General features: G+C 44.3%; 2 protein-coding genes across 10 annotated transcripts; one reads left to right on the top strand and one right to left on the bottom strand.

The window, feature by feature from the left end:
• The first annotated feature begins 513 nt into the window (after positions 1-513).
• Positions 514-13,349, top strand: LOC140658556 (A-kinase anchor protein 17B-like). Of its 9 annotated transcripts, XM_072877143.1 has the most exons (8): positions 514-616; positions 1,974-2,066; positions 3,004-3,087; positions 5,780-5,905; positions 7,690-7,926; positions 9,202-10,099; positions 10,556-10,720; positions 11,308-13,349. In XM_072877143.1, exons 5-8 carry the CDS (start codon positions 7,837-7,839, stop codon positions 11,442-11,444), a joined length of 1,290 nt encoding a protein of 429 aa, XP_072733244.1. In that variant the 5' UTR covers positions 514-616; positions 1,974-2,066; positions 3,004-3,087; positions 5,780-5,905; positions 7,690-7,836; the 3' UTR covers positions 11,445-13,349. The 9 variants fall into 9 exon arrangements, 1 of the variants encoding a protein (XP_072733244.1); XR_012044779.1 differs by lacking the exon at positions 9,202-10,099 and having other exon boundaries at positions 522-616; positions 11,308-13,347; XR_012044774.1 differs by having other exon boundaries at positions 574-616; positions 1,970-2,066; positions 9,202-10,720.
• Positions 13,350-15,835: 2,486 nt separating this feature from the next.
• On the bottom strand, positions 15,836-21,801 carry PGRMC1 (progesterone receptor membrane component 1). Its single transcript, XM_072877150.1, has 3 exons — positions 21,402-21,801; positions 19,121-19,276; positions 15,836-16,959 (listed from the first exon to the last, which is right to left on the bottom strand). Exons 1-3 carry the CDS (start codon positions 21,721-21,723, stop codon positions 16,859-16,861), a joined length of 579 nt encoding a protein of 192 aa, XP_072733251.1. The 5' UTR covers positions 21,724-21,801; the 3' UTR covers positions 15,836-16,858.
• Positions 21,802-22,762: the final 961 nt, after the last annotated feature.

The following is a 22,762-nucleotide window of genomic DNA, read 5'->3' as shown; positions in this document are numbered from 1 at the left end:
CGTCGGGCTTCTTCTAATGTTGCCTTGTGCCCAGCTTTTCCTAGTTTGCCCAAGACCAGACCTCTCAGAAGGGCACCTAGATGACCCTCTCCAGGTTTGGGGTCCCACCCCAGTCTCTTCGCTACTGGAGAAGGGACATCTTTCACAAGCACCTGGAGTTCCTCATAGAAGTCTGTGTGGGACAGGAGAGTTGAGAGAATCCCCAGGCCACAGCTGAGGTCGACCCACACGGCGGGAAGCCGCGGCCCGCACAGCCTCCAGCACCTGCGGCTCCGCCATGCCCCGCTTTGCGAATCGCTCCTCAACACCACGCGTGAAATCCGCAAACACCACACAGCCACGCCGCCCCGGACCGCCCTTCCCCCGGGGTCTGACCGCCGCAAAATGGCCCCGGCGGGTGCCGCGCCCCTCCGGCCTGGGTCGAGGCGGGCAGCCGGGCCCGGCCACCGCCGCCCGCCGAGCTCCGGGAGGCGGGAGGAGCGGGCGGTGCTGGGCCGCGCCCCAGAGGCGGGTCCCCTCGCCGCTGCTCAGCGTGCGCCGCGCTCCGCCCCGGGGTGGCGGCGGGAAGGGCGCCCGGAAGCGTGGGCGGCGGGCGGCGGCAGTGTCGGCCGGAGCGGTAAGGGCAGCCGGCCCGCTGCGGCCTGTGGGAGCGGGGCGCTGCCGGCGGAGGGCGTCCGCCGCTGCGGGAGGCGCTCCTGGGGCGGGGCGGGCGGCTGGCGGCTGGCTGGGCTCGGTGCCCCGCTCCTTCGGGGGCCGCAGCCGCGGCTGCCGGGCGCCCCGCTGGCGAAGGGCGCTGGGGGCGCCGGGGAGCGGCCGCGGCGCGGCCCGGCCCGGCCTGTGTTGGGAAGGGGCCGCGGCCGGAGGGCTGCCGCTCCCCTCCCCTCCGTGCCGGCCGGGCCTGGCCTGGCCCGGGCCGCGCCCGCCGGGGCACCGGGGGGTCGAGCAATTCCCGGCAGCTCCGGTGGGGCTGCCCGGAGCCCGTGGCCAAGCCGGAACGGGCTGGCGGGTGTCGGGTTCGGCTCGGGCGGTGGCCGTGCACCGGGCTCGGGCGGGCCGGCCCTCCCCTCCGGCTGCCGGGGCGGCGGCGGGCTCGACCGGAGGAGTGTCACCCCCTGGCCTCCTCAGCCGGCCCCCGCGGTGGGTGGCTGGGCCCGGGGGGTTTACTGACCCGGCTGGCGTGCGGCCGCAGAGGCGCTCCGGCAGCCCGGAGCGGGGCCCGGGGGTGGCTGCCCGCCCCCTCACCGGGGCAGGAGAGCGGGTCGGGCCCTGCCGCTGCCTCCGTCCTCCAGTTCCCGCTGAAACCGCCTCTCGGGCGCTGGCCGAGGGGTGAGCGCCAGCCTGGCGGCCGCTGGGCCCTGGCCGCGGGGCTCCTTTTGGCCGGCGGTGCGATAACCCGACTTGCGGTGCTGCTGATCCCGCTGGAGCTCGGGCACCTTCCCGCTGAGCAGAGGGACCGCGGCCTTACGGCAGTTGCGTCCATGGAGACGGGGTTGGCTTGCGGTTTTCTTTATCCCCACCTCAAAACACGCAGCATGAAGTAGTGATGGTAGAAGCGCTAGCTTTAAAATGCCCCTTTTATTGCGATATTTGTGTGAGCAGCAGCACTTCTGATCATCCTGCTCTTCACTTAATTTTGCACAGAGCAAGCTGAATAAACTAGTCCTGTCTGTTGAAAAGCTGTTTAAACCTCTTGTTTAAACTTCTCCAGGTGACTCTGGTAAACGCTTTTCCCTGCGTGACAAACTCTTTCTGCTACTATGGATCAATACGTACGCTTGCCACATTGCCATTTGCTCGTAGGTGCTCTTGCATACCCACCTCTGCGGAATTAAGATATTTCTTCTGCTTCAAGCTGTCCTTCCGCTGTGCCGGTGGAACTGCTTGGGGGCTGCGCTGTGCACGAGGGCAGGGAAAACAACTGTCTGAAAAGTAACCTGGCAAAATACAATTATTTGTTTTTTTCTTCAAGCTAGATCGCTTTCCTGACCCGGTTGATGGTATGGTCTCAGAAACAGTTATGATGGCCCAGGGCCTGGCATGAGTGACCAGCTGGGAAACTGGGGATGGTAAGAGCTGTTTGAGCTAGCGGTACCGTGAGCAAATGCGAGGGACAACTTTGGATCACATTATTCTCACTACTTGCATTTTGCTCGTATGGACTATATGGGTGTTTCAGGTTAGATATTGCCAGGCAGTTAATGTTTCCCTAAAGTCTAATTTTGTTTTAAAGTATGAACTTGGCTGACACATTTTAGGGTGTTCTGAAATAATTTAGTCAATGTAAAAAGGATCGTGCAGATATTCAGAAAAATAATTTAATAGTTACTGATTTATCCTCATGGTTTTCTTTAAGGCTATGGAAGGGTTATTGTAGTACATTAGTAACAGCTTGGGTTTCCCTTGCAGTGTTGTGGGGAGTATGTTTAAGTGGTGATAGAAAGTAGGCTTAAAGGAGTTAATTTGCTGTGTATGGTACTGGCCAAATTAATACTGTGTGCAGGTTTGGGATTTATATGTTTTACGTTGGAGAGTGTTAGAATATTGCGATAAAAATTACTCAGGGGCTGGAGAAAGTGCCTCACAATGAGGGACTATGAGAGAGCTCTCAAAGAGCTCAAGCTATGTATTTTATATAAGACAGATGACTGAGAGGCACCTGGATTATAGCATGTAAGAGGAAAAGAAAAAAACAAACCCACCAACAAAAACCCCACAAAACCACCTAGATGCTAAAAGAATGTGAATCTAGTAGGAGACGGCTTATGAAAAATCAATATGGGGAAGTGGCTTCCATTTTAAATGGCAATTGAGTAAGGAATGGAACAAACTGCCTGTGGGAAGTGGCAGGCTTTTGTATCATCGTGTTTTCAAACCAGAGCCAGGTGCCTTCCTGGAAGAGATGTTTCAGCCAAATACCCTCAGCACAGGCCAGAGTAAGTGATCTGATGGCCTGTTGTGGTCCTGATCAGCTTGAATCTCTTCTAAAATACTGTATTATTTTAGGCCCCTGAGACATAGGAAGTTACGGGGTTTCACAGGAATTCCTCAGCCAAGCTAGGAATTGATCACAGATCTGTGGAGTCCCAGGTCAGTATCTTGGTTCCTTTTTATCCATTTAAGTAGCTTTCTTTTTTTTAGTATATATTAGGGTTATGAGAGCATGTGATTGCAGCAGACAGACATGCAGGTAGCAAAGGACAGTTCAGCCTGTAGTTATCGTAGTAAACACTAGTGCAAGGGCAGGTGTGTTCCTTGTGTTATAACCATGGCAGAATGGCTAAAAGGAAACAATAATTGGGTAAAGGGGTCAAATGTCAGATTCCTTGTGATTTGTCAGTTGGCACAGTTAAAACTTAAAGTTAAGATAACAGCTTATTAATATGTCAGGGTTGATTCCAAAAGGCCATGCTGCTGAGCAGCAAGCTAGTGGATCAGCCAGTAAATAACTCTCTGCTTTGTATGCAGTTATGCGATGAGAAATACATTTCTGATGCTTGAAGAGCTCCTGGCTCTTCATGAAGGAGGGTGGGGAGGAGCAAGGGTAATGGTCTGCACTGGCAAACCACTATACCGTACTCGGCTCTATGGAGAGACTTTTGGGCTTACTTTTAGGTGATTTATTGCAGTAGTAGGAATATCGTTGCAGCCATGATGGTGTAAGGATATAAGTGAAGAAAGATTTGCAAGGGCAGGGTAATATCAGTTGGTTTAATAGAAGATGTACTTGCAAAACAGAACAAGCTTTTGGGTACACCAGCCCTTCTTCAGGCTTGACTTTCATGTCTCTACAGGTTTCAACAACAGTGTTGTGGATGTTTTAACCTGCCGCACGTCAAATCTTAGTGTGATGGAAAAAGTCTAGTTGATACTAACATTATAGGTAGCTTTAGGAAGCTCTTTATCTTAATGCATGGTGGGCAGAAAGGATTCTAGAGACTACTTGCTTTTTCAGTTTTGTAATACATACTTGGGGTGTATCTGCTTTGCTTAGATGAGATACTGAAGGTGTGTCTGTATATGTACAAGGCTGTAGTCAGAGATTAATCCTGAGATATTCAGCCTTGCCTAACAAAGTTGTGGTTAATTCTGAGTGCATTTGGCAGCAATTCCTTAACAGGAGCAATTCAGTGCTGCAGTCTGTGCTGTAGCTGCTGCTTCCAGAGATTCCTGTTTTTTTTTTTAATTACACTAGCTTTTCCTTCAGAAAAATGTGGGCTTTTTTCTTCATCATTCTGAGTAAAGTACAGTCACCCTCTTTTAGCTGGCAGCTTCTTGCACTGCACTTGTCTTCCCGTGTAGATTCCTATATTGAAGGCAAACAGGCATTCTTCAAGTAATGGCAGTAGAGTTTTTAACCTGTGACAACCATCTTCCAGACTTCTTTTCATGTTGCTTCAGTGGAAGCTTTTATGTGGCACTCCTGCAGTTCTCTATGTATATGTATCTTCCCCTCCCCTCCTTCGGCTTAGTCTGTATTTATGTTAAAATGGTGGCTAAAAAGAAAGAAAAATATAGCACATGGACAGCATTAAAATATACTAACCTTTATTTGTTACTAGCTGCTGAGATTTTGTGGAAGAAACTGACATGGTGGTTTGCCAGCTTCTGCTCTTTTTTCCTTGAAGTTAGGCCTGAGAAGTCCTTGCTAACCAGTGGAAGTCTCTCTGTAAACTTTTTGGATGCTTAAGCATCTGAGGGGAAAAAAACTTATGATTATCCTGTTTGTACTGGGTATAGAGATACTGATAGATGAAGTTCACGTATCTGAACTTAAGTCCTTTAATTAAAAAAAAGGCATTTTACTGTTTTGATTTCCTGAAAAACTGGTGTGGGCGAGGTAAAAGTTGTAAATATTTTCAGTGTGGTTGGCACTGGAATTGGGAGATGATCTCAGGAGCTGGTGAGACTCTTTGAAAGATACTTGATTTCTTATTGTTAAGCATGAAGTAGGTGCAGCAGCTGCCCTAATTTAGGTGGTTCTTGGCTAGTAAAGGGTACCCTATCTCTTCTCTGTACCTATTTGCTTAAGTATATTGAGGGATTAATCCATTTAAGTGCTGTGCTTAGTATGGCATTATGAAAGAAAACTTGCAATCTGAAGCTTAATTTCAGCAGCCCAATAGCTTACCTCCATAAGTACTTATGAGGTGTACCCTGTTTCAGTATTTTTCCCCAGCAGGTAATTTCTAAACTGTGACCCTAAAATACACTCTATGCTGGAAATAACACTTCATATTACTTATTTTTTCAGTGTAGATAGACCTTGATACAGTTTGCTTGCATGTTTTCTTTTAATGTGCTCACATCTGGGCATTTGAAGCTGATTAAATGCAGCACACATCAACAGAAGTCATCAATTTTTAAGCAAACAAGCAAGCATTTGATCCAAAAGATGTTGCTCTGAGTCAGTGAACTCTAGTTTTGGCAGAACTGCACGAATCCTGCAGCTAGGAATGCTCTGCTGAACATACTGAACTTTGAGTCCCCAGAAGAGCATGCCAGGAATGGGTTTGGCCAAGGGTATGATGTCAGATTGTGAGCCCCTTGTGTCACAGCAGGAAGAGACATTTGGGAGTGGGGTGTTTGAGCTTGACTGACAACCCAGTGTGAACTTCAGAAGAGATGTTCTAGTATGCCAGGGTAGAGAGAGAGATTCTCACGAGTGTAGTAGTATTTGGTAGTCACCTCGGGGCTCTCATTTGCTCAGCAGGTCGTCTGTGTCTGTATAAATACACAGCAAACTGAACTGCTAAGTCTGATTCTGCTTCTTCTGTGACAGGTGACTTCTGGTACAACCAGACATTTTAGTGAAGGAGCCATAAGAAAGAGAAGCCTGGAAAGACTAAAGCTGCAAGAACAGGAGCACGTTCGAAAAAAGGGGGAAAAAAAGAGAGGGGGTTGAAAGGTGAGAGTGTATTTTTAGAGAATGTCCCATTTTCTTGAGATTTGTTACACGACTTCATGCCAAGTAAAATCCAGGAAGAGTGGCCAGTGTAAAAATCCAGGCTTTGATGAAACAGGAGTTGGAGAACTTGAAGCAATACTATGTAGTTTTTAATTCATGTGTTACTGTTGGAAAGAAAAGCATCATGATAATTCTGTGTGTAAGGTATTAGATGGAGGGGTCTGAGTTATGAGGAAGGTTGGACTAGAGACATCCTGAGGTCCCTTTCAGATTGGATTATTCTATGATTCTGTGGGCCTGGAGTGAAATTGGGGAGCTGGTGCTCTCAAATTGCTCTGAGGCTTGATTGCTTAAGATTTTGCATGTGGCCTTCTTGTATTGCTCTATGCTGCAACATCACAAATTAATGCCTTTATGCCCTGAAGTAAAATTAATGTGACGTACATTTCTAGGTGCCTCCCAGTTGACTGGAAGGCCCAAAGCTAGAGATGAACACTTTTCTGCCTTTCCCTCTACCCCTTCTTACATGTTTTTTTTTTTTTTTTCCCATTGTTGTTATCTTTATGTCAGTGTTCTTAAATTTTGTGTGTGAGTAATAGTAGTATATTGAAGTTTTAATTCTGTAGATAATGTGTTTGGATGACATCTTAAGCTGTCACTAGTAATTAGTCATGTTACACACCTTCATATCTTAAAAACACTCAACACTTAGAATGCAGAGCATAGCAACTCTAATGCTAGGTCTCTGAAAACATTGCTATGCTTCCATTGTTAATACCTTCTTATTCAAATACTTTTTAAAAAAATATTTTTAAACACTTATGTGTGTGAACACTTTGTCATAAGGGTAAAAGTGAGAAAATTCGTGGGTTGAGATAAAGACAGTTTAATAGGTAAAGCAAAAGCCACAGAGGCAAGAAAGCAAACCAAGGAATTCATTCACTCCTCCCCATGGGCAGGCAGGTGTTCAGCCATCTCCAGGAAAGCAGGGCTCCATCACGCCTAACGGTGACTTGGGAAGACAAACGCCATCACTCCCAACATCCCCCCTTCCTTCTTCTTCCCCAGCTTTATATGCTGAGCATGACGCCATACGGTGTGGGATGTCCCTTTGGTCAGCTGGGGTCAGCTGTCCCGGCTGTGTCCCCTCCCAGCTCCTTGTGCCCCCCCAGCCTCCTCGCTGGTGGGGTGGGGTGAGAAGAGAAAAGGCCTTGACCCTGTGTAAGCCCTGCTCAGCAGTAACGAAAACATCCCTGTGTTATCAACACTGTTTCCAGCACAAATCCAAAACACAGCTCCGTACTAGCTCCTGTGAAGAAAATTAACTCTACCCCAGCCAAAACCAGCACACAGCTTCAACTTTAAGTTTTAGAACAGTGGAAATAGTCTTGTAATATCTCTTAAATGGGACCCTCATGCTAATCGGTAGGGGAGATTTGTTAACTTAAGAATTAGATCCAAATGATTGGTCTCTAGTTGTGTCATTGGAGACAAATGATGTGAATCTGTCATCTTGGCAGTGCTTATAAAGAAAACCCTAGAATGCAAACCATTTGAAGAGACAAAGAACTTTTTAAACGTGTGCATCAGTTGGATGCATGTCATCTGTGTGCCATGTTTTTTTAAACATGTTATTCTAACAAACAAGATTTCTTGTTAGCCACATGTGGGTTCTTGGCGACTGGTTGCTTATTATTAGCACTTCAAAGACTTGCATCCAATTCCCCAGGAATCAAAATGTAAACAAGTGTCATCTAAATTGTCCCATATTGATAATTACCTAGAAAAAGACGTGGTGCTGAAAAGAAGTTCAAGAGAGAAAAAAGAAAGCTAAGCTCGGGAGGAGAGAAGAAAGGCAGATAGATGGAGATGAGAAACATCCCCAAAAGCAGCAGAAGGTACCAGCTGAAGAACAGCAGTGGCCAGAGAATATGCCTGAATGGGAAGAAAGGATATCCCTGCTAGCTCAGAGAAGAGTGGAGTCTGTCAGACTGCTTACAGTGCTGTTAAACCGTGTGAAAGTAAGACTATTTTAAAACATACTTTAAATTTTGAAGGGTATATATTAGAGCTTGAATAATTCACTAGACATTTGATGTCTTGATGTTATTCAGAAGAATGCCTTGGGAACACTGAGAAGACCTGAGGTCTAAGTCTTGTGACAGTCTGCTCTCAGTCTTTCCCTGAGAGCAAAGGTGGTGCATTTCCACCCAGAAACTTTGCCTTTGATGCTTGTTCGAGGCCTTGTCATTACTGAGTAAAAATAGGGCTGGAAGGACTGTATTGGCTCTATTAGACTTGATCCAGCATTGCAAACAAGGAGTTTCGGGGCGGGATGCAAATGATGCTATCTCTGCTTGTTTTGGTCTCATGTCTGCAAGTGACAGAATTAAATTGACATGGATTATGCCAGCTGCATTTCTAGTAGCCTCTCTTTTGTGGCCAACACTAAACTATCAGTTTTATTTCAGTTTGATTCAGCTAAGATCTTGAGAAAGTCAGCAGAGGAGTGATAAAAGTTTAAGTGTCTTGCACACAGATTAATGTTTGGAGGTTTATTTTAGTGCTTTGGGCTAAAAAAAAGTTTTAAATGAAAACAAGGGTTTTCATTTCTCAGGGGTGCTAACATGGCTTTGTCTTCACTATTTGCTAAGCAAAAATTTGCTTGTAGCTTTTAAAAAGTGTATGTTTTCCCCAATCCTTAATGTTAAAAATTTCTAAAGAACTGTAATTTACTAAGAGTTGAAGTCAGAGGCTATCCTTGCCATTCTGCATGACTTTTAGGGCCCCATAATGTCTGACATTGGCCTTCTTAGTTATGAAGGTGATGTGTTAAATAAACTTCTATTTTCCTTGTTTCACCACTTGGAAAGCTTTAGTTTGGTTGTATTTGGACCCATTTAAAACAATGTATAACAAAGCAATTTATTCTAAATAAAATATTTGATCTACAAAAGTCTAGTAATTTTACTGTTGCATGCAATACTAGTTGTGATGCTGTGATCAAAGAAAGAATAAATATTTTCTTATGCAGTTGCAGTGAGATAGATAAAATCGTTGAAAGGACCACTTTCTTACTGAATTGAGAATGCAGCTTTCTGAGATGATGAAATACTGTAGTTCTAACTTAGGAATAGTGAGATAGTTCAGAGCTCAATCGTACAAAGCCAAACTTATCCCTCACCTGTATAATTCTTCTGACTGTGGGACTGCTTGCTTATGAGTTTGCAGTTTAGCACTCTATAGCACTCAATAAATGTACATAATAATTTTCCTGATTTTTTTTTTATTTGAAGGATTTTGCCCAGTTGTCAAGTCAAAAAGTGGATCCTTCATTGGGCGTAAGGAAGGACAATTCCTTTTCTGAAACAGCATTAAAAGACATTAATCGGGAACTGATTAACTCCCATTATCATACGCACAAAGAGGTGAAACATAAGGAAGAGTTTAAGTGCCCGTTAACCCAAAAAGGTAGCAGCTTATGTAGTGAGGAAGGAGATGGGAGTAACTTCCATGCGTCTACTTGTCATATAGTCAGGACGATTTTAAATGATTCCTCTACAGCCCCGAGTTTTGACGGACTGCCTGGCAGAGAAGTGTACAACTCCTTTGGCTGTGGATCTTTACAGATTACAGTTACGCAAGACTGCAGGGTCATCGAATCTCTCGATGGAAGGGACTACCCAACATTGAATGTAGTTCACACGCAGCCAGTGTCTGGTGAAGACAGTTGTGAAAAGCAAAAGGTTTTTGAGACTGATGAATTCATCCATTATTTACTAAACTACTATCAGACACCACGCTATGCACGTGTTTGCTTAGAGCCAAAAACCACTGCAAACAAGTGCTGGTGGAAGAGAGTGGTGTCTGATGATGACAGTGATTTTGACATCAGCTTGAGTAACAAACATGGTCAGCACTTCTCTGAAGTGAGTCCTGTACGAAACCTCAACAAGAGAAATTGTACTAGCGATGATAATTATAGACTGGTGATCACTGTTGGGGAACTTGGGTCAGCAGACACAGCATTAGAAAACAAGACCTATGGGGGTAGGTTTGCAAAAAAGTTGCAAGTGCAGAGGAATGACTCACTCACTGTTGATAACTTGCCACATGCTGGACTGACTCATTCTTTGGATTGCACTGCTCTTACTCATGATAAGGAATTCAAACAAGAAGATGGTAGCGATGAAGGTACTGTACCATACAAGACATGTAGATCTGCTTGCAGATTAAAGGATTTGTTGGAAGAGATCAGTGATTCCGAGTACTTTAGAGAGGCACGTAGTGGCTCAGTGAAGAGAACAGAAAGAAGGTGTGAAGAAATTTACAGCAATTGTACTAAAGGGTGCTTGCCTGCAAGAGCTGGGGAAAGAAAATTACTGGTTTACCTTAAAAATGTAACTCTGGAAGGTCAAGAGAAGGAAAGCAGCAAATGTAGCTTCTGTTCTAATTCTGTCCGTGAGGGCTTGGCAAGGCAGTGTGAACATAAGCTTAAAAAGTCGTGCAAGAGGTCTAGTAGTAAATTAAGACATGAAGGACAGAAAAGCGAGAGACAATCCAGGGAAGAGGAGAGAAATGCTCACAAAATGAAGAAAAAGCGAAAAAAGCCTTCTTCTAATCTATTATATGATGAATGTGGCTTTTCAGAGACGGACAGTTGCATGCAGCTGGAGTCACTCAGAAAGATACAAAGAAAATGTAAGAAAATGTTCCACAACAAAGTGAAATTGAAGACGCTTCACACCGCCGTGGCAGCCCCAGATGTTACCCCTCGTGATGGCTTGCCACTTCAGGAGACCCTCCAGAGGACAGGTGAGAAAGAGGGACACCAGAACTAAGGTGACTGAATTTGACAGGTCTCCGGCAGGTGAGGATAGTTGCTACAGTTCTTACAGTGATGAATGGTAAGTGTTTTTAAAAAGACTTTTAAAAAGTATAAACATGGTGTAAAAAAAGCGTGCAACTTCTCTGCAGTTAAAGGTTTGTTCAATTTAGCTCAGAAACACTACACACAGCTGCAGTTGAAGAGTAGTATTTGTCTACTTAATTGGACAGCAGAGTATCTGTCGTGCGCCTTATCAGATAGGTGGTTATTCTGCTAATAACAACGTGCATGCTAACAACTCAACATGCTTTAGACAACTAGAACTTTGTTAGGCAACTCAATATGTGACACATCTGGGTGGGAAGTGCTGTCTGAAGTTAGTGAATTTATATATAGGCAGTCATCTGATCGCCATACAGGATTGCTACGTTTCTGGCTACTGTTACAGCCCTCTCACAATGTACTATGCTTTCAGTTTGTTGGCTGATACCTTACAGCTACCTCCCCATACCCTTTCCCTCCCTGTCCCCCAACAAACTCATTTCAAGTAACTTTTTCATATACTTATCTACAGGAGATGAGAGGAAATTAATGTTGAGAAGAGAGATGGATGCAGATGTCAGAGGATGCCCTCTATTTCCTCTTGAGATAATTCAGACAAACCCCTGCTCAGATACTTTCTGTGGAGCAGAGCCCAGAAGAGGATGCTGAACAGCTACTATGTAATAGCTCTTAAGTTTTTATACAGAAGTGGGAGAAGAAAGCCCTTTGACCATTAAAAGGTATATGAAATACTGGGGTGTTTTTGCTTAGGTAATCCCTTTGGTTAGAATATCTAATCGGTGTAGTGAGCCACAAAACCAGAATCTGTGTTTGCCTTTGGATAACAGAGGACCAAAGCTTTTCCCAGGGCCAGACAAACTTTCAAGGACCAGCCGCTAACAATTTGAAAGGTTACAGATTTGAGATCTGAGAGTGTTATAACCTGATTAAATGTAGGGAACCATGTAAATATCAAAGTTATGGTATTTAGTAATAATGAGTCATTGGAAAAAAACATAGCTATGTAAATCCTAGAGCAAGCATATGAAGTGCCTCCTCAATCAGATTGTTAAAATTATGGGACTGGAAGGTGTAGGGCATATTTATACTCAATTGTGGGAAGTAAAGGATTTCCAGATACGAAAAAAATCCCATCTTCTGTAAAATCCACACTGGAAAAATGCTTGTTTCCTATTTACAATTCTAGAGGTGTTTCTGAAAACTTGCTGGCCTTGGGAGGATGGATTTCACTGAACTTGTGCTAGATGTAGTGCTTCCAGGAATCTGAATGATGGTGTAAGCAAAGCTCTGAATGTTAGATAGTGAAAGGGCAATGCGTGTCAGCATGCTGACAGCCCCCATATATATACAGGTTGAAAATTTGTTCACAAGATTTCAAAGTGTGCCCTTTTGAAGGCACATGCAGCGAGATAGCTATTTAGTATGAGCTTGCTTACAAATAATTTCCAGAGGAATTGTCAAATGTTGTCAGAGTTGTGCTGCATGTAGGTAAAAATGTGAAAACGCAGTCTAGGAGCTGGAGTTATATCCATATTTATTCAGCTGGCTATATTTATAAGACAGCCACAATTGCTTTTGGACAAAGTCCCTTAGCAAGATATAGAGGACCAGTTCTAAGTTGAATACAATGATTATTTCAGCTTTCATTTTAGGATGCTTTATTTATTACATGTCAATATACTAAGTTAATGTGATGATGTTGCCTTCTTTACATAGACTCTTACCCATGTTTGTAACTTCTGCTCTAATAAACAGTAATAAAAAGAAATTGTAATTGTTCATGGTAGATAGGTTTTCCCCCAGTGTTCAATACTGGCAATTCCTACAGGCTTCTAAGCCAGGTTTTACCAGTCTTCTCTGTTCACATGTTCAGACGTTGAGTGCCTTTTCAGGGTCATGAATGAGAAATGGTTGCTACTCAAAGTACTGTTAATCTATTACTTTTACCTAAAAAGATCTTATTTCCTTGACAAAAATATTTTCTGACTATTTTGGAGAACACTTATGCCCCTCTTAAGTCTCCTTTTTAGTATTTTATACAGTTATAATGAAGATCAACTATTGTACTTGTTGACTGTGTAAAATGTTTCAGTTGCACTGATATGACATACGAAGGGTGTTTTTTCTCTATGCAATATTTGCGGATTAAAGATGACAAAACTTCGTGCCCCGTCACTCTATAGACAGTCCTGTGTGCATAAGTACCCATTTCCCACGAGACAGGCTTTTTGATTACAGGTGAGGAAGTATTTTTTGTTAATCTGGGGGAGCAGGAACTAAAGATTTCCTTAGGTGTACATTTCCAGTGTTTTATCAACATGTCACAATATTCAATAACAAATAAATACCAGTTCCATAACTGCTTCTTGCGTTCACCTGTATTGATTGAAATTGATAAAGCAAATCCTCTATCTCCAAGGCCTCATTCTGTGTAAAGCATTGTTAGTAAATAAAATGTGTGCACTTTAAAATGTGAGGCACCATTGTAATCTTCATACTGAAACAGAACTTTTGGGTTTCCTATTTGTTTACAGGTGGTATTATTTAGAGCCTGTTTTCAGGTGTTTTAATACTAATTCTTTACTTTTCCTATTGACACACTTAATTTGAGCCCCATCCTCTCATATGCTGGACAGTATAATTTTGTTTATTATCCTGAAGGCTAATCTTTAATGATACGTGTAACAGTTTGCTTTAAAACTTTTTAAACATAGCTTTCTAGATTAATTTTCAATAGTTATAGGAATAAATGTCACATCTCAAGTATGCAAGTTACAGAATGTTTAGACAATTAGAACATTTAATAGGTGAAAAGATGCATTAAAAGCAGCATTTATATAGTTCAGCAATGGAAATGTATAATATTGCTGGCATGATTTCACACCTTTCAGTTTGAGGCTGGCGGGTGCTGTTGTAGAGGTTCGAGAGGTTTGGTTTTTTTATGGAAACGCTGTTTACTCTGACATGTACGAAGTAGGGCCCTGAGACTGCAGATCTTGCAATCAAATCTGACTTTCTGTACAGAACTAATGAGAACACCTCCTAATGGAGCTAGTGAGAGGAGAAGTCTTCTCAGGGGAGCTGTCAGAACTAAGCTCGTTACCAGAAATACATGGCCAGCTGGTTGTACCTCGCGCTGAATGCTGAAGTCAAAATCCTACAGGCTCTTTTTAAAGCAGAAATACACAATGCCCATTATTACATCAGTCCGTCTCCTTGAAATACAAGAATACACCAATGATGATATAAAGCCCTTTCTTCTTAATCCAGAGATTCCAGGCAAGGCATAGAAACGCCTCACCTTTTGAAAAATCCCTTACATAACTCTTGACATAAGCATTAATTACTGAATTTTTTTTGTTTAACTGGAACAGCGTAAGAGCTAATAAAGATTAAGAGCAGGTAGAGCCCAGATAAAAGAATATCTGAATTTTACAAAGCAGTTGACAGTACACCAGAAGTGGTTGGAAATGAGATGCTAGTGGATTTTGATTTGTCCTAGAGCTCCTCACATATGCCTTCGTGACACACACACATGTAACGGGTGTTTGGACACTTCAGAAGGGGGAGATTGCTGACAGTCTCTGCTCTTAGTTGGTCATCATGCTCTGCTTCGTTAATGTACAATCCGTTAAGCTACCTGGCATGGTTCTTTTTGCTTAGTCATTGCAGCCAGTCACTGGTGAAGGAAGGGATCAGGTTGCAATGAACAGGGAGTAAAAAAGAAGCTAAATGCCATCCATTTTCTTCAGCACTTTAGAAGAAAATCAAATCCATGCCTGCTGCTTCATGAAACCACTGCTTTTGTGACTCGCTTCTTCCCCTTTCACAATAAATTCTTTGTTTTCTCTGAAAAAGTGGTCTTACCAAAGTGTAATACTTCCTTCCCAAGAGGCACAAATGCTTAACGTTAAGCTTTGCCTTGTGTTACTGCCAGTTTTCTGGGTAGTTTTTATTTATTATTATTCTTTGTGACACATCATTTAACATACAGATTAATACTTAAAATAGGGTTCAGTTCCTCAGGATACGTTATGGAGTAACCGAAGAGTCAGATGGTTGGGTCCACTGAAAGGCAGGTTACAGCCTAGCCTAGTTCCACTACATGACTGCCTTCCAAGGCTCCAGATTTTGCTCAGTGTTAACAATTACTTGGGCCTTTTTATGCCCAACTGTTTTTGCAGCAGCAAAGCATATTATACAACGTGAACGTTGTATAACGTGTGCTTAAACAAATAAAAGCACATTTCCGATTTGAGGTAAACCATTAGTAGTAGTTTGCAAAGAGTATAAATGTCTCCAAAAATAAAACAGCAACACAAATGTCATTACAATATTTACATTTGTCTCTAGACCTTCATCAGGTAGTTCATACGGTACCACTTTAAGCAAGCTATCTGGCTCAAACTCTTTATTTGAAGGCCCAGTGTAACCAAAAGAAAATGCCGTGAAAGTGTTAGGACTGAGGGAAAGTAATTTATTCTCACTACAGATGGTCTCAGGCACTTTAACATGTTGTGTCAACTTGTTTATCAAAGCTGCTGTTGTGCAACGCACTCTACTTCCGAACAACTTTGCCTAGTTTACACCTTCCCACTCAGTTTGTCATTTTGGTCATGTTGCCAAATTGAAACAACTCGGCTGAACGGCCGAACCAGAGCAACTAAATACAGGGAACTATACCAGACAGGCACCCAAGCAGAACCGCCTGGACAAGAAACACATTTACGAGTGATCAGCAAATCATTAGTTATCTCTTGGGATTTCTGATAAAGTTTTGCAGAAGTATTTTGGATTATGAAGGAGCAGATTTACATTTTCCTTGGTCAAATCCATTTACCCAGCCCCCTCTGGTAGCAGACTAGGTTAGGTAGTCAGAACAAACCTAGTAACTGAGCATAGATGTAGCTAAGACAGCAAATAAGTAAAAAGTGATTCAAAGGTCAGGTCCCCTGGGTATAGCATTGCTGGTTATGCAGGAGATCATGCCGTTTCTTTTAATGGCAACGTTCCAAAGCAAGAGAGGCCTCAACACAGAAACGGCTTACGCCATGTTATTTTATTTTGTACAGTGAAACTTGTGTAAGTTACATTGACCAGTAACATTCTTCTGCTAGTTAAAGCTGCATGTACAAGAGCATTTGTTAATAATGCCATACCAGCAAGTCTTTTTTAGGCCTAGCAATCAAAAGCAACTGATCTTCCTTGTTTAATATAATTTCATTAAAATTCACAGAAGAGTTTTACTAAGCAGGAAAGTGAATGAATAGTAGTCCAGTCGAGTCACACTTCATGGTATACCCGGTTTTTAGGGATGCTTAGTTACACTCAATATCTAAACCTTTGTAACACTTAAGATGTGCTTTAAAAGTAAACAAAGAATATTAATCCATGCATAATTATGCATGACTGAATACATCAAGTATTCATCAGTCCTTATTAATTCTGTAAGTATCTAAAAGTGATTTAACCTCTCAAAAATTCCCATCTTTTTTTAAAGCAGTTAGCGTTTCATCTGTGAGCTGCTATGAAACTCCTTAAAAGCCAAATTATCTTACATAATATTGAATTACATTGCACCACAAATGAGTATGATGCTTCACGGACAAATAAAATAGAGTCCCTTTTCTAAAGGAATTACAACCCAAGGCCCAGATCGTGCAGAAGCTAACACAAAACAAGATTTAGTGGAATGTGTTCCGTATGTGAAGTTACTGTTGTGCTTGTGTCCACAGTGCTCGGTTGTTAATGAAAAACTGGATTTCAGCCTGCTCTGCACTAAGTGGTGATAGGAGAAAAACAGTCCTTTATTGCCAAAATTGCAGTTTACTTTAGCACAGACCTTTTCCGTGCATACTTCAGATTATGCAGGCTTAAAGGAAGATAGATCTTAGACCTTTAGTAGTTTACCAAATTTGAAAAGGAAACCTTTGAAAAGAAAAAATTCACTGTAACTTTGGACCTTTTGTAAGCATTGCTGCTGTTGCAACTTGTAAAACAGAAGTGGAATGTTACAAATGATCCTTTATGATTCAAAAATAGATGGTTCCTCACTGCACTCTTTAGTCTTTCTTTGCATCCTGGGCATCTTTTTCTTCTTCATCAGAGTACACAGTGGGTTCCTCCCCTTCCTTCAGCAGCTTACCAACATAGTGATACTTAACTGGGAAAAAGAAAAGAATCCAGGTCATTACTCTGCCCTGAAGATGTACCTTTTTAAACTCCTATGTCTGTTTCCTGAATTAACAAAATGCCTATATTATAATAAAATAGCTCTCAGCAACTTATTCCAAACACCGGGGGGAAGGAGAAAAGCCGAAATCAACTACCTGAACTACTATTAATGTTGTAGTAAGTGTAGGAAACATGAAAGGGAATGTAACTGTAATTCTCCTTCTATTGCCTAAGCCAAAAGATGAATGAATGTAAAGACATGTGTAAACTGAGGGACTCATTCGGCTAAAGAAACAGAATCCTCGATTAGATTATTTTTCTTGCCAATGTCAAAGCTAGTTTTTCAGTCAATGGCATTGTTAGAATATTTATGTTATGTATTATACATGCATGCACATACATACGTGCACACACGTACACAACTTTCAAGGGTTTTATTTTTTGTAATATATACTGAAAATATCCAATAGGACAGAAGAGAGATCCTTTCTCCCAAAGATAAAGATGGATCTGTTATCCAATTGTGCAGCTAAGCCTCTGCCTTATTTTCTATCTCTTTTTGAACATGTAAAAATGCCGAGATCATATACATGTAAGAACTGAGAGCTATGCTATGTTGCCCATCTGTCAACTTCAACAAAGCAAAAGATGCCTCTGATTACAGGTATTTTGGACTAACATTGTTGTTATAATTAATAAGAATTTAAAGCAACTCATTGGCAAATTTACTAGAAACATAGTAATAAAAAGAGCGCAGTTCACTGTCAGTCCTGATGCCCGACTCTTGAAAAGGTAGATTTAAACACTACTTTAGGTCAGATATTTGGTAGCATAGTTCTGGTTTCTGCGACATACTTGTTAGCATAATAAAACAGCCATTCAGTGTGGCATGATTAACAGTCTTGATTAAGACAGGAAGAGCGCCAAAATAGTAGGGGCACATCAGGTCAGGACTGAGATGTTCTAATGACATTATGGGGAGGAAAGCTCCATGCTAGCTAGTGATAGTAAATCTTTAATACTGAACACTAGACTTAAAAACAAAAACCATTTATTTCCACTACACTACTTTTTTGTATATGCAATTTATTTTTTGTATATGCAATTTATCAAGACAAACAACTGATACATTTATTTTTTGTCTTATCTGAGCACAAAAAATCCCTTTGGTGTTCACTTGCCTAAAAGGCATCATGAGATATGGAGGAATTATTTTTCATCAAGAAGATATGCAATAGGAGAAAAAAAAAAAATCATACCAGTGGGCATGCCCTGGTACAAGGTCAACACAGCAATTTCCATAAAACGGAGGTTTGAAGTTCTCCTTTTTGAGCAGCAAGTTGAGGCACACGCCACAGAACAGTTGGAATTGCCTTTTTTAAACTTTTAATACTAAGCATAGAAAAACAAGGCAACTATGAAAGTGACTTCCATCTGTTAATTTTAGAACAAACATCTCAAGTGTGGAAGTTGTGTTTTTTCCTCTGCCACTCTGGCCATCACTGGCACAGCAATGACCAGGCTGCTTGCAAGCACAGAGGTGGCATTTGCCCATTTCTGATCACCTTCTGGGGAGAGGGTCAGCTGGACACAGTTGTCCATGAATCTGATAAAGCCACCAGCAAGGCCATGCAGAACAACTTATTTAGAGTAAAAAAAGTTGTATCAAGAGCTCCAAGGGGAAAAGGCCTAGTTTAAACAGTCTTCAAAACTCAAAAAACGCAAGAAGTAATAATTCAAGTGCTACTCTTATTTCTGAGAAGCTGAACAGGACATAAGCTTCGTTTTTCAGAGCATTAAAATCTAATTGTCTTTATAGATGGGATCTTAACTGTATCAAAAGCATGCTCTTAATTTCCAATTCCTGTCAACTTTTCGCGTGGTCTTATAGATCGTATCCTATGACAGCACTTCCATCTCTCGTACAGTTCTGTAAGGAGCAGAGGGAGGGAGACCGCAGAAGGAAAACCTGACATTTATCTTAATTCTTTTGAGTAACAGTAATTCTATTAATACTTAGTAAACTGAGGTACTAACTCAAAATAAGTTTCCAGACTGATGTTTCCAGCTGGTAACAGCCTTTTAACCATTGCTTCCCTTATTACACACTAGTTAGCTACTTCTTTGTAAACAGGTTTAAAATTGCTTACAAGTGAATTGTGACTCCCAGTCCCTCAAGGCCTCTTGCTGTGTAGCGTTGAGATCAGAGAGGTCATCATAGTCATCCCTCAGAGCCTCCTTATCCAGGCAGAAAGTGGCAAGACCTCGGGATGCATCTCTTCCAGCAAAAATCCCATACGGGCCCCCTTTAAAATAAAAACATAAGCTGCATTATTACAGAGGTAATGGATGCTGTATGATCTTCGTGGATCAGAGTCCCCAAACTGAAACAGATGATTAGTTCCTACCTTCACTTGTGTGTCAGAGGTGCCTCAAATTTCTGAAATGTTTTAAAGTTTTATTCTACTTGGTAATAAGGGAAAACAGAGGAAGAGGACAAGAAACAAAACCATGGGAAGAGATGCCGAGTTTGCTGAAAAATCAGGACAATGAACCACACAATGGTGCATGGAACATACAAACAGGGTAAGAACAAGCATACAAACTAGGAAGCACATCCTCAGAAAGAGGAACAGAGGAAGGATTTGCAAGTCTGAGGTGAAATGGAAGTTTTCTAAGAGATGCTCCTGACTTCAAGAGCTGAAAGGATGACTTGACAGCAAATGTGGTGGAGATACCAGAAATTACCAACTTGGAAGAAACATCTATTAAAACTTTCAAAATGCAAGATGAACTCAAATGATCAAAGCTTGCAACTCACAGTAGACCAGAGCTATCTTATCAAGAGAGACTCTTCATTAATGATTAACTTGCTTGCATGACAAGCTGAAAATGGAGATATCACGTTGCAACTAGACATTGAAAGTTCTTCTTAAGGGAGCTTAAAGAAGTTAGATGTGAACTTTGGTTACTGTAGAGAGCACACCACCTTCCACACCTCCCGGAGTGAGTTTTTTCCTAAATTCATCAAAAGAGTTTTACTTTTCCATTAAAATTAAAACAAAACTAGCCAGACACTGTGATGAACCATTCAGCAATTACCAAATTAGATACAACGGGCAGCTTCTACTGTTGTCAAGAAAGGTAGCATCCAAAGCATGGTCCTTAAGTCAAGTGGTTTTTAGTTTGCACAAATACAAAACTGCACATCTAACTCAGCTGTACATATCATCTTGACTGCTGCAGAATGCAAAGTTACAGTCCAGCATCATTCAGCGACAGCCTCCAGCCTGTGTTTGGACCAAAACTAATAATCTCATCATGCTTCCAAATACATGGTGTCTCCTGCACTATTCTTCTTGTCTCTGAGCAGCACTGGCAGCTCACTACTGCAGCTACCAGCTGTCTGGACAGTGCAAGGGTGGTTATGCCAGACAAAACCTGGTACAAATTAGCAAGCCTCAGTGAGGCTTTTTAACAGGAGGCCTCTTAAAAATAAAACCCCATGCCCTAGTGGAGGTGATTAAACTCTTACACCTGGGTGCACGTACTCCCACCCACCTCATCACCAGCTCCTCTATAAGCCTCTGCATAGCTTATTCTATCTTTGCACATTTGAACTGCCTACGCTCCTGATAGGAAGCTGGTTTAATCTAAATTGCTATGTATTTAGTATAAATATTATGCAATAGAGTGATGTCCGCTAAAAGTTGGGAATGGAATGTAAACACTTGGCTTCTGCTGCCCGGTGTCAGGCAAAGGCACCCGAGGGCAGTGAAGCCACGCAACCCAGCAGCGGCACAACCCCTTACGGTACTTGCAGTATGTGTAACCTGCCCTGGGAAAATAAAGAGAATAATGAAGCAACGCAGGCTGGCAAAGCCGGAGCTTTTACAACATCGAGGCCCGGCTCTGGAGCCCAGGCAATGGCGGTAATCCTGCCCTCCGCCTCACCCGGGGAGGCAGGTTTCCCAGCACTGCTGGTTCCGCGATCTGGTCCCAGGCCGAGCTGCGCACACCCTTCGCAGCTCTAAGAAAGCCCAGTCCTTTCCAAATCTCCGGATCGTGAGCAGGGGCGAGAGGGCACGGGCAGCTTAGCCGAGCGTTTATCCCGCAGGCCAGGAGGTGGCTTAGGCAGTAACGCGGAGCACGCTGATCCCCGCACCGCAGGAACAAACTCCCCCGCCAGCACCGGCCCCGCGGCGGGGCCGCCCCTCCCCGCGCCCGGCGCCCGAGCAGCGGCTGCGCAGGGCGGCGGGGGGCGCGGGCCGCCCTGCCCGCGGGCTCCGAGCGGCGGCCAAGCCACCGAGGCGCCCGTGATCCTTCCGGCCAGCGGCGCCGGCCGGATCCCGGGCACAAAGAGACGGGGGTCCCCGGGCTGGGCCCGCCCCGGGCTCTCCGCGCCGCCGGCCCCGCCCGTCCGGCCCTCACCGGGCCCGTAGAACTTCCTGGCGCGGGTCACGTCGAAGACTTTGCCGTTGATGGCCATGAGGATGCGGGGGTCGCGCACCCCGTCGTAGGGCCGCAGCTGCGCCAGCGTGAAGTCGCGGCGCTTCATCTTGGGCAGCGGCGGCGGGTCCGCCTCGCCCGCCGGCGCCGCGGGCCGCTCGCCCCGCAGGATCTGGTAGAGCAGGAAGAGGCAGAGGCCCAGCAGGCTCAGGTTGAGCGGGGAGCCCACGATCTCCAGCAGCAGGCCGCCCCCCTCGGCCGCCGCCGCCTCCTCGCCGGCCACCGCCGCCTCCTCGCGGGCCATCGGGCTCGGCTGCGCTCCGGCACGGCGGGCTCTGAGCCGCGATGCGAAGGCGGCGGCAGGGAGGAGGAGCCGGCCCGCCTCAGCGCGCTGAGGGGGCGGGACGCGGCCGGAGGGCGGGCTGAGGGGGCGGCCCGGCCGTGTGGGGCCGGCGGCGGCGGGAGGAAGGGAGGGGCTGAGGGCGGGAGGACGCTGAGGCGCGGGCGGTGCTGCCGCCCTCCGTCTGAGGGGCTCGGCGCCGGCCGGCCCCTGACCGGCCTCCGACAGTAGGTGGTGGTGTGAGCCAGGCGATGGCGGTCGCCGTCTGGAGAGCCCGCGGCCCGGTGAGGGACTTCGCGCAGCTGAGGCGAGGACGGCTCCGTGGGGGGCGCCGCCGGCCGCCATTCTCTCGCTGAAGGCGGCAGCAGGTCAGGTCAGGCCGCTGCAGCGGCGGCTCCGTGGCACACGGTTTCACAGAAATTTTGGCAAAAATAACCTGCGACTTGCGTTAGACCCGCGTCAAAGCTGCCGCGCTGGCCTCCTGGGAGCCGGCCGGTCCCTTCGGGCTCTCCCTCCCCCTGTGCGAGGGAGCATCTTCGTTTTCCTGAAGGAACAGTATGTTTTTGGAGTGCTTACTAGCGGTCGTGCCAAACTTAAAGTAGGAGAAAAGGGAGGAAATTACTAGACTTCTGGGTTTTTCACGTTCAGGTAATACCCCCTGGCACCCAAAAAACACAGAAGCAGCAACCACAAGGCACTATTATAACATGAAAAAGAAAAGTGTCCAGTCGTGGACTTCTTTATTCAGGCTTCTTTTCAATAGAAATTTTGGTGAAGTAAAACTTAAGATGAAGGAAGTACTGACTTGATGTATCTACTCGGTATGGTGTTCACATGGAGCAACTAGAGTCCTGAAAACAGCTAAGTACTACTGGTGCCGTCTGCTCCTTGGTGTTAGGTGTGAGAAAGCAGAAGTGATGTTTTGGGTCTGAGTAGTTGTCTCTGCAAATTGTGTCCTCACCATCCTTTAAAAAGAACACAAACCAATGCCTAGTCAGAATAT

This window comes from Ciconia boyciana, chromosome 12, assembly GCF_034638445.1.
Source record: "Ciconia boyciana chromosome 12, ASM3463844v1, whole genome shotgun sequence".
Taxonomy (NCBI): Eukaryota; Metazoa; Chordata; class Aves; order Ciconiiformes; family Ciconiidae; genus Ciconia; species Ciconia boyciana.
Note: the sequence above shows the minus strand (reverse complement) of the source record. Positions and strands in the feature narration are given on the sequence as shown.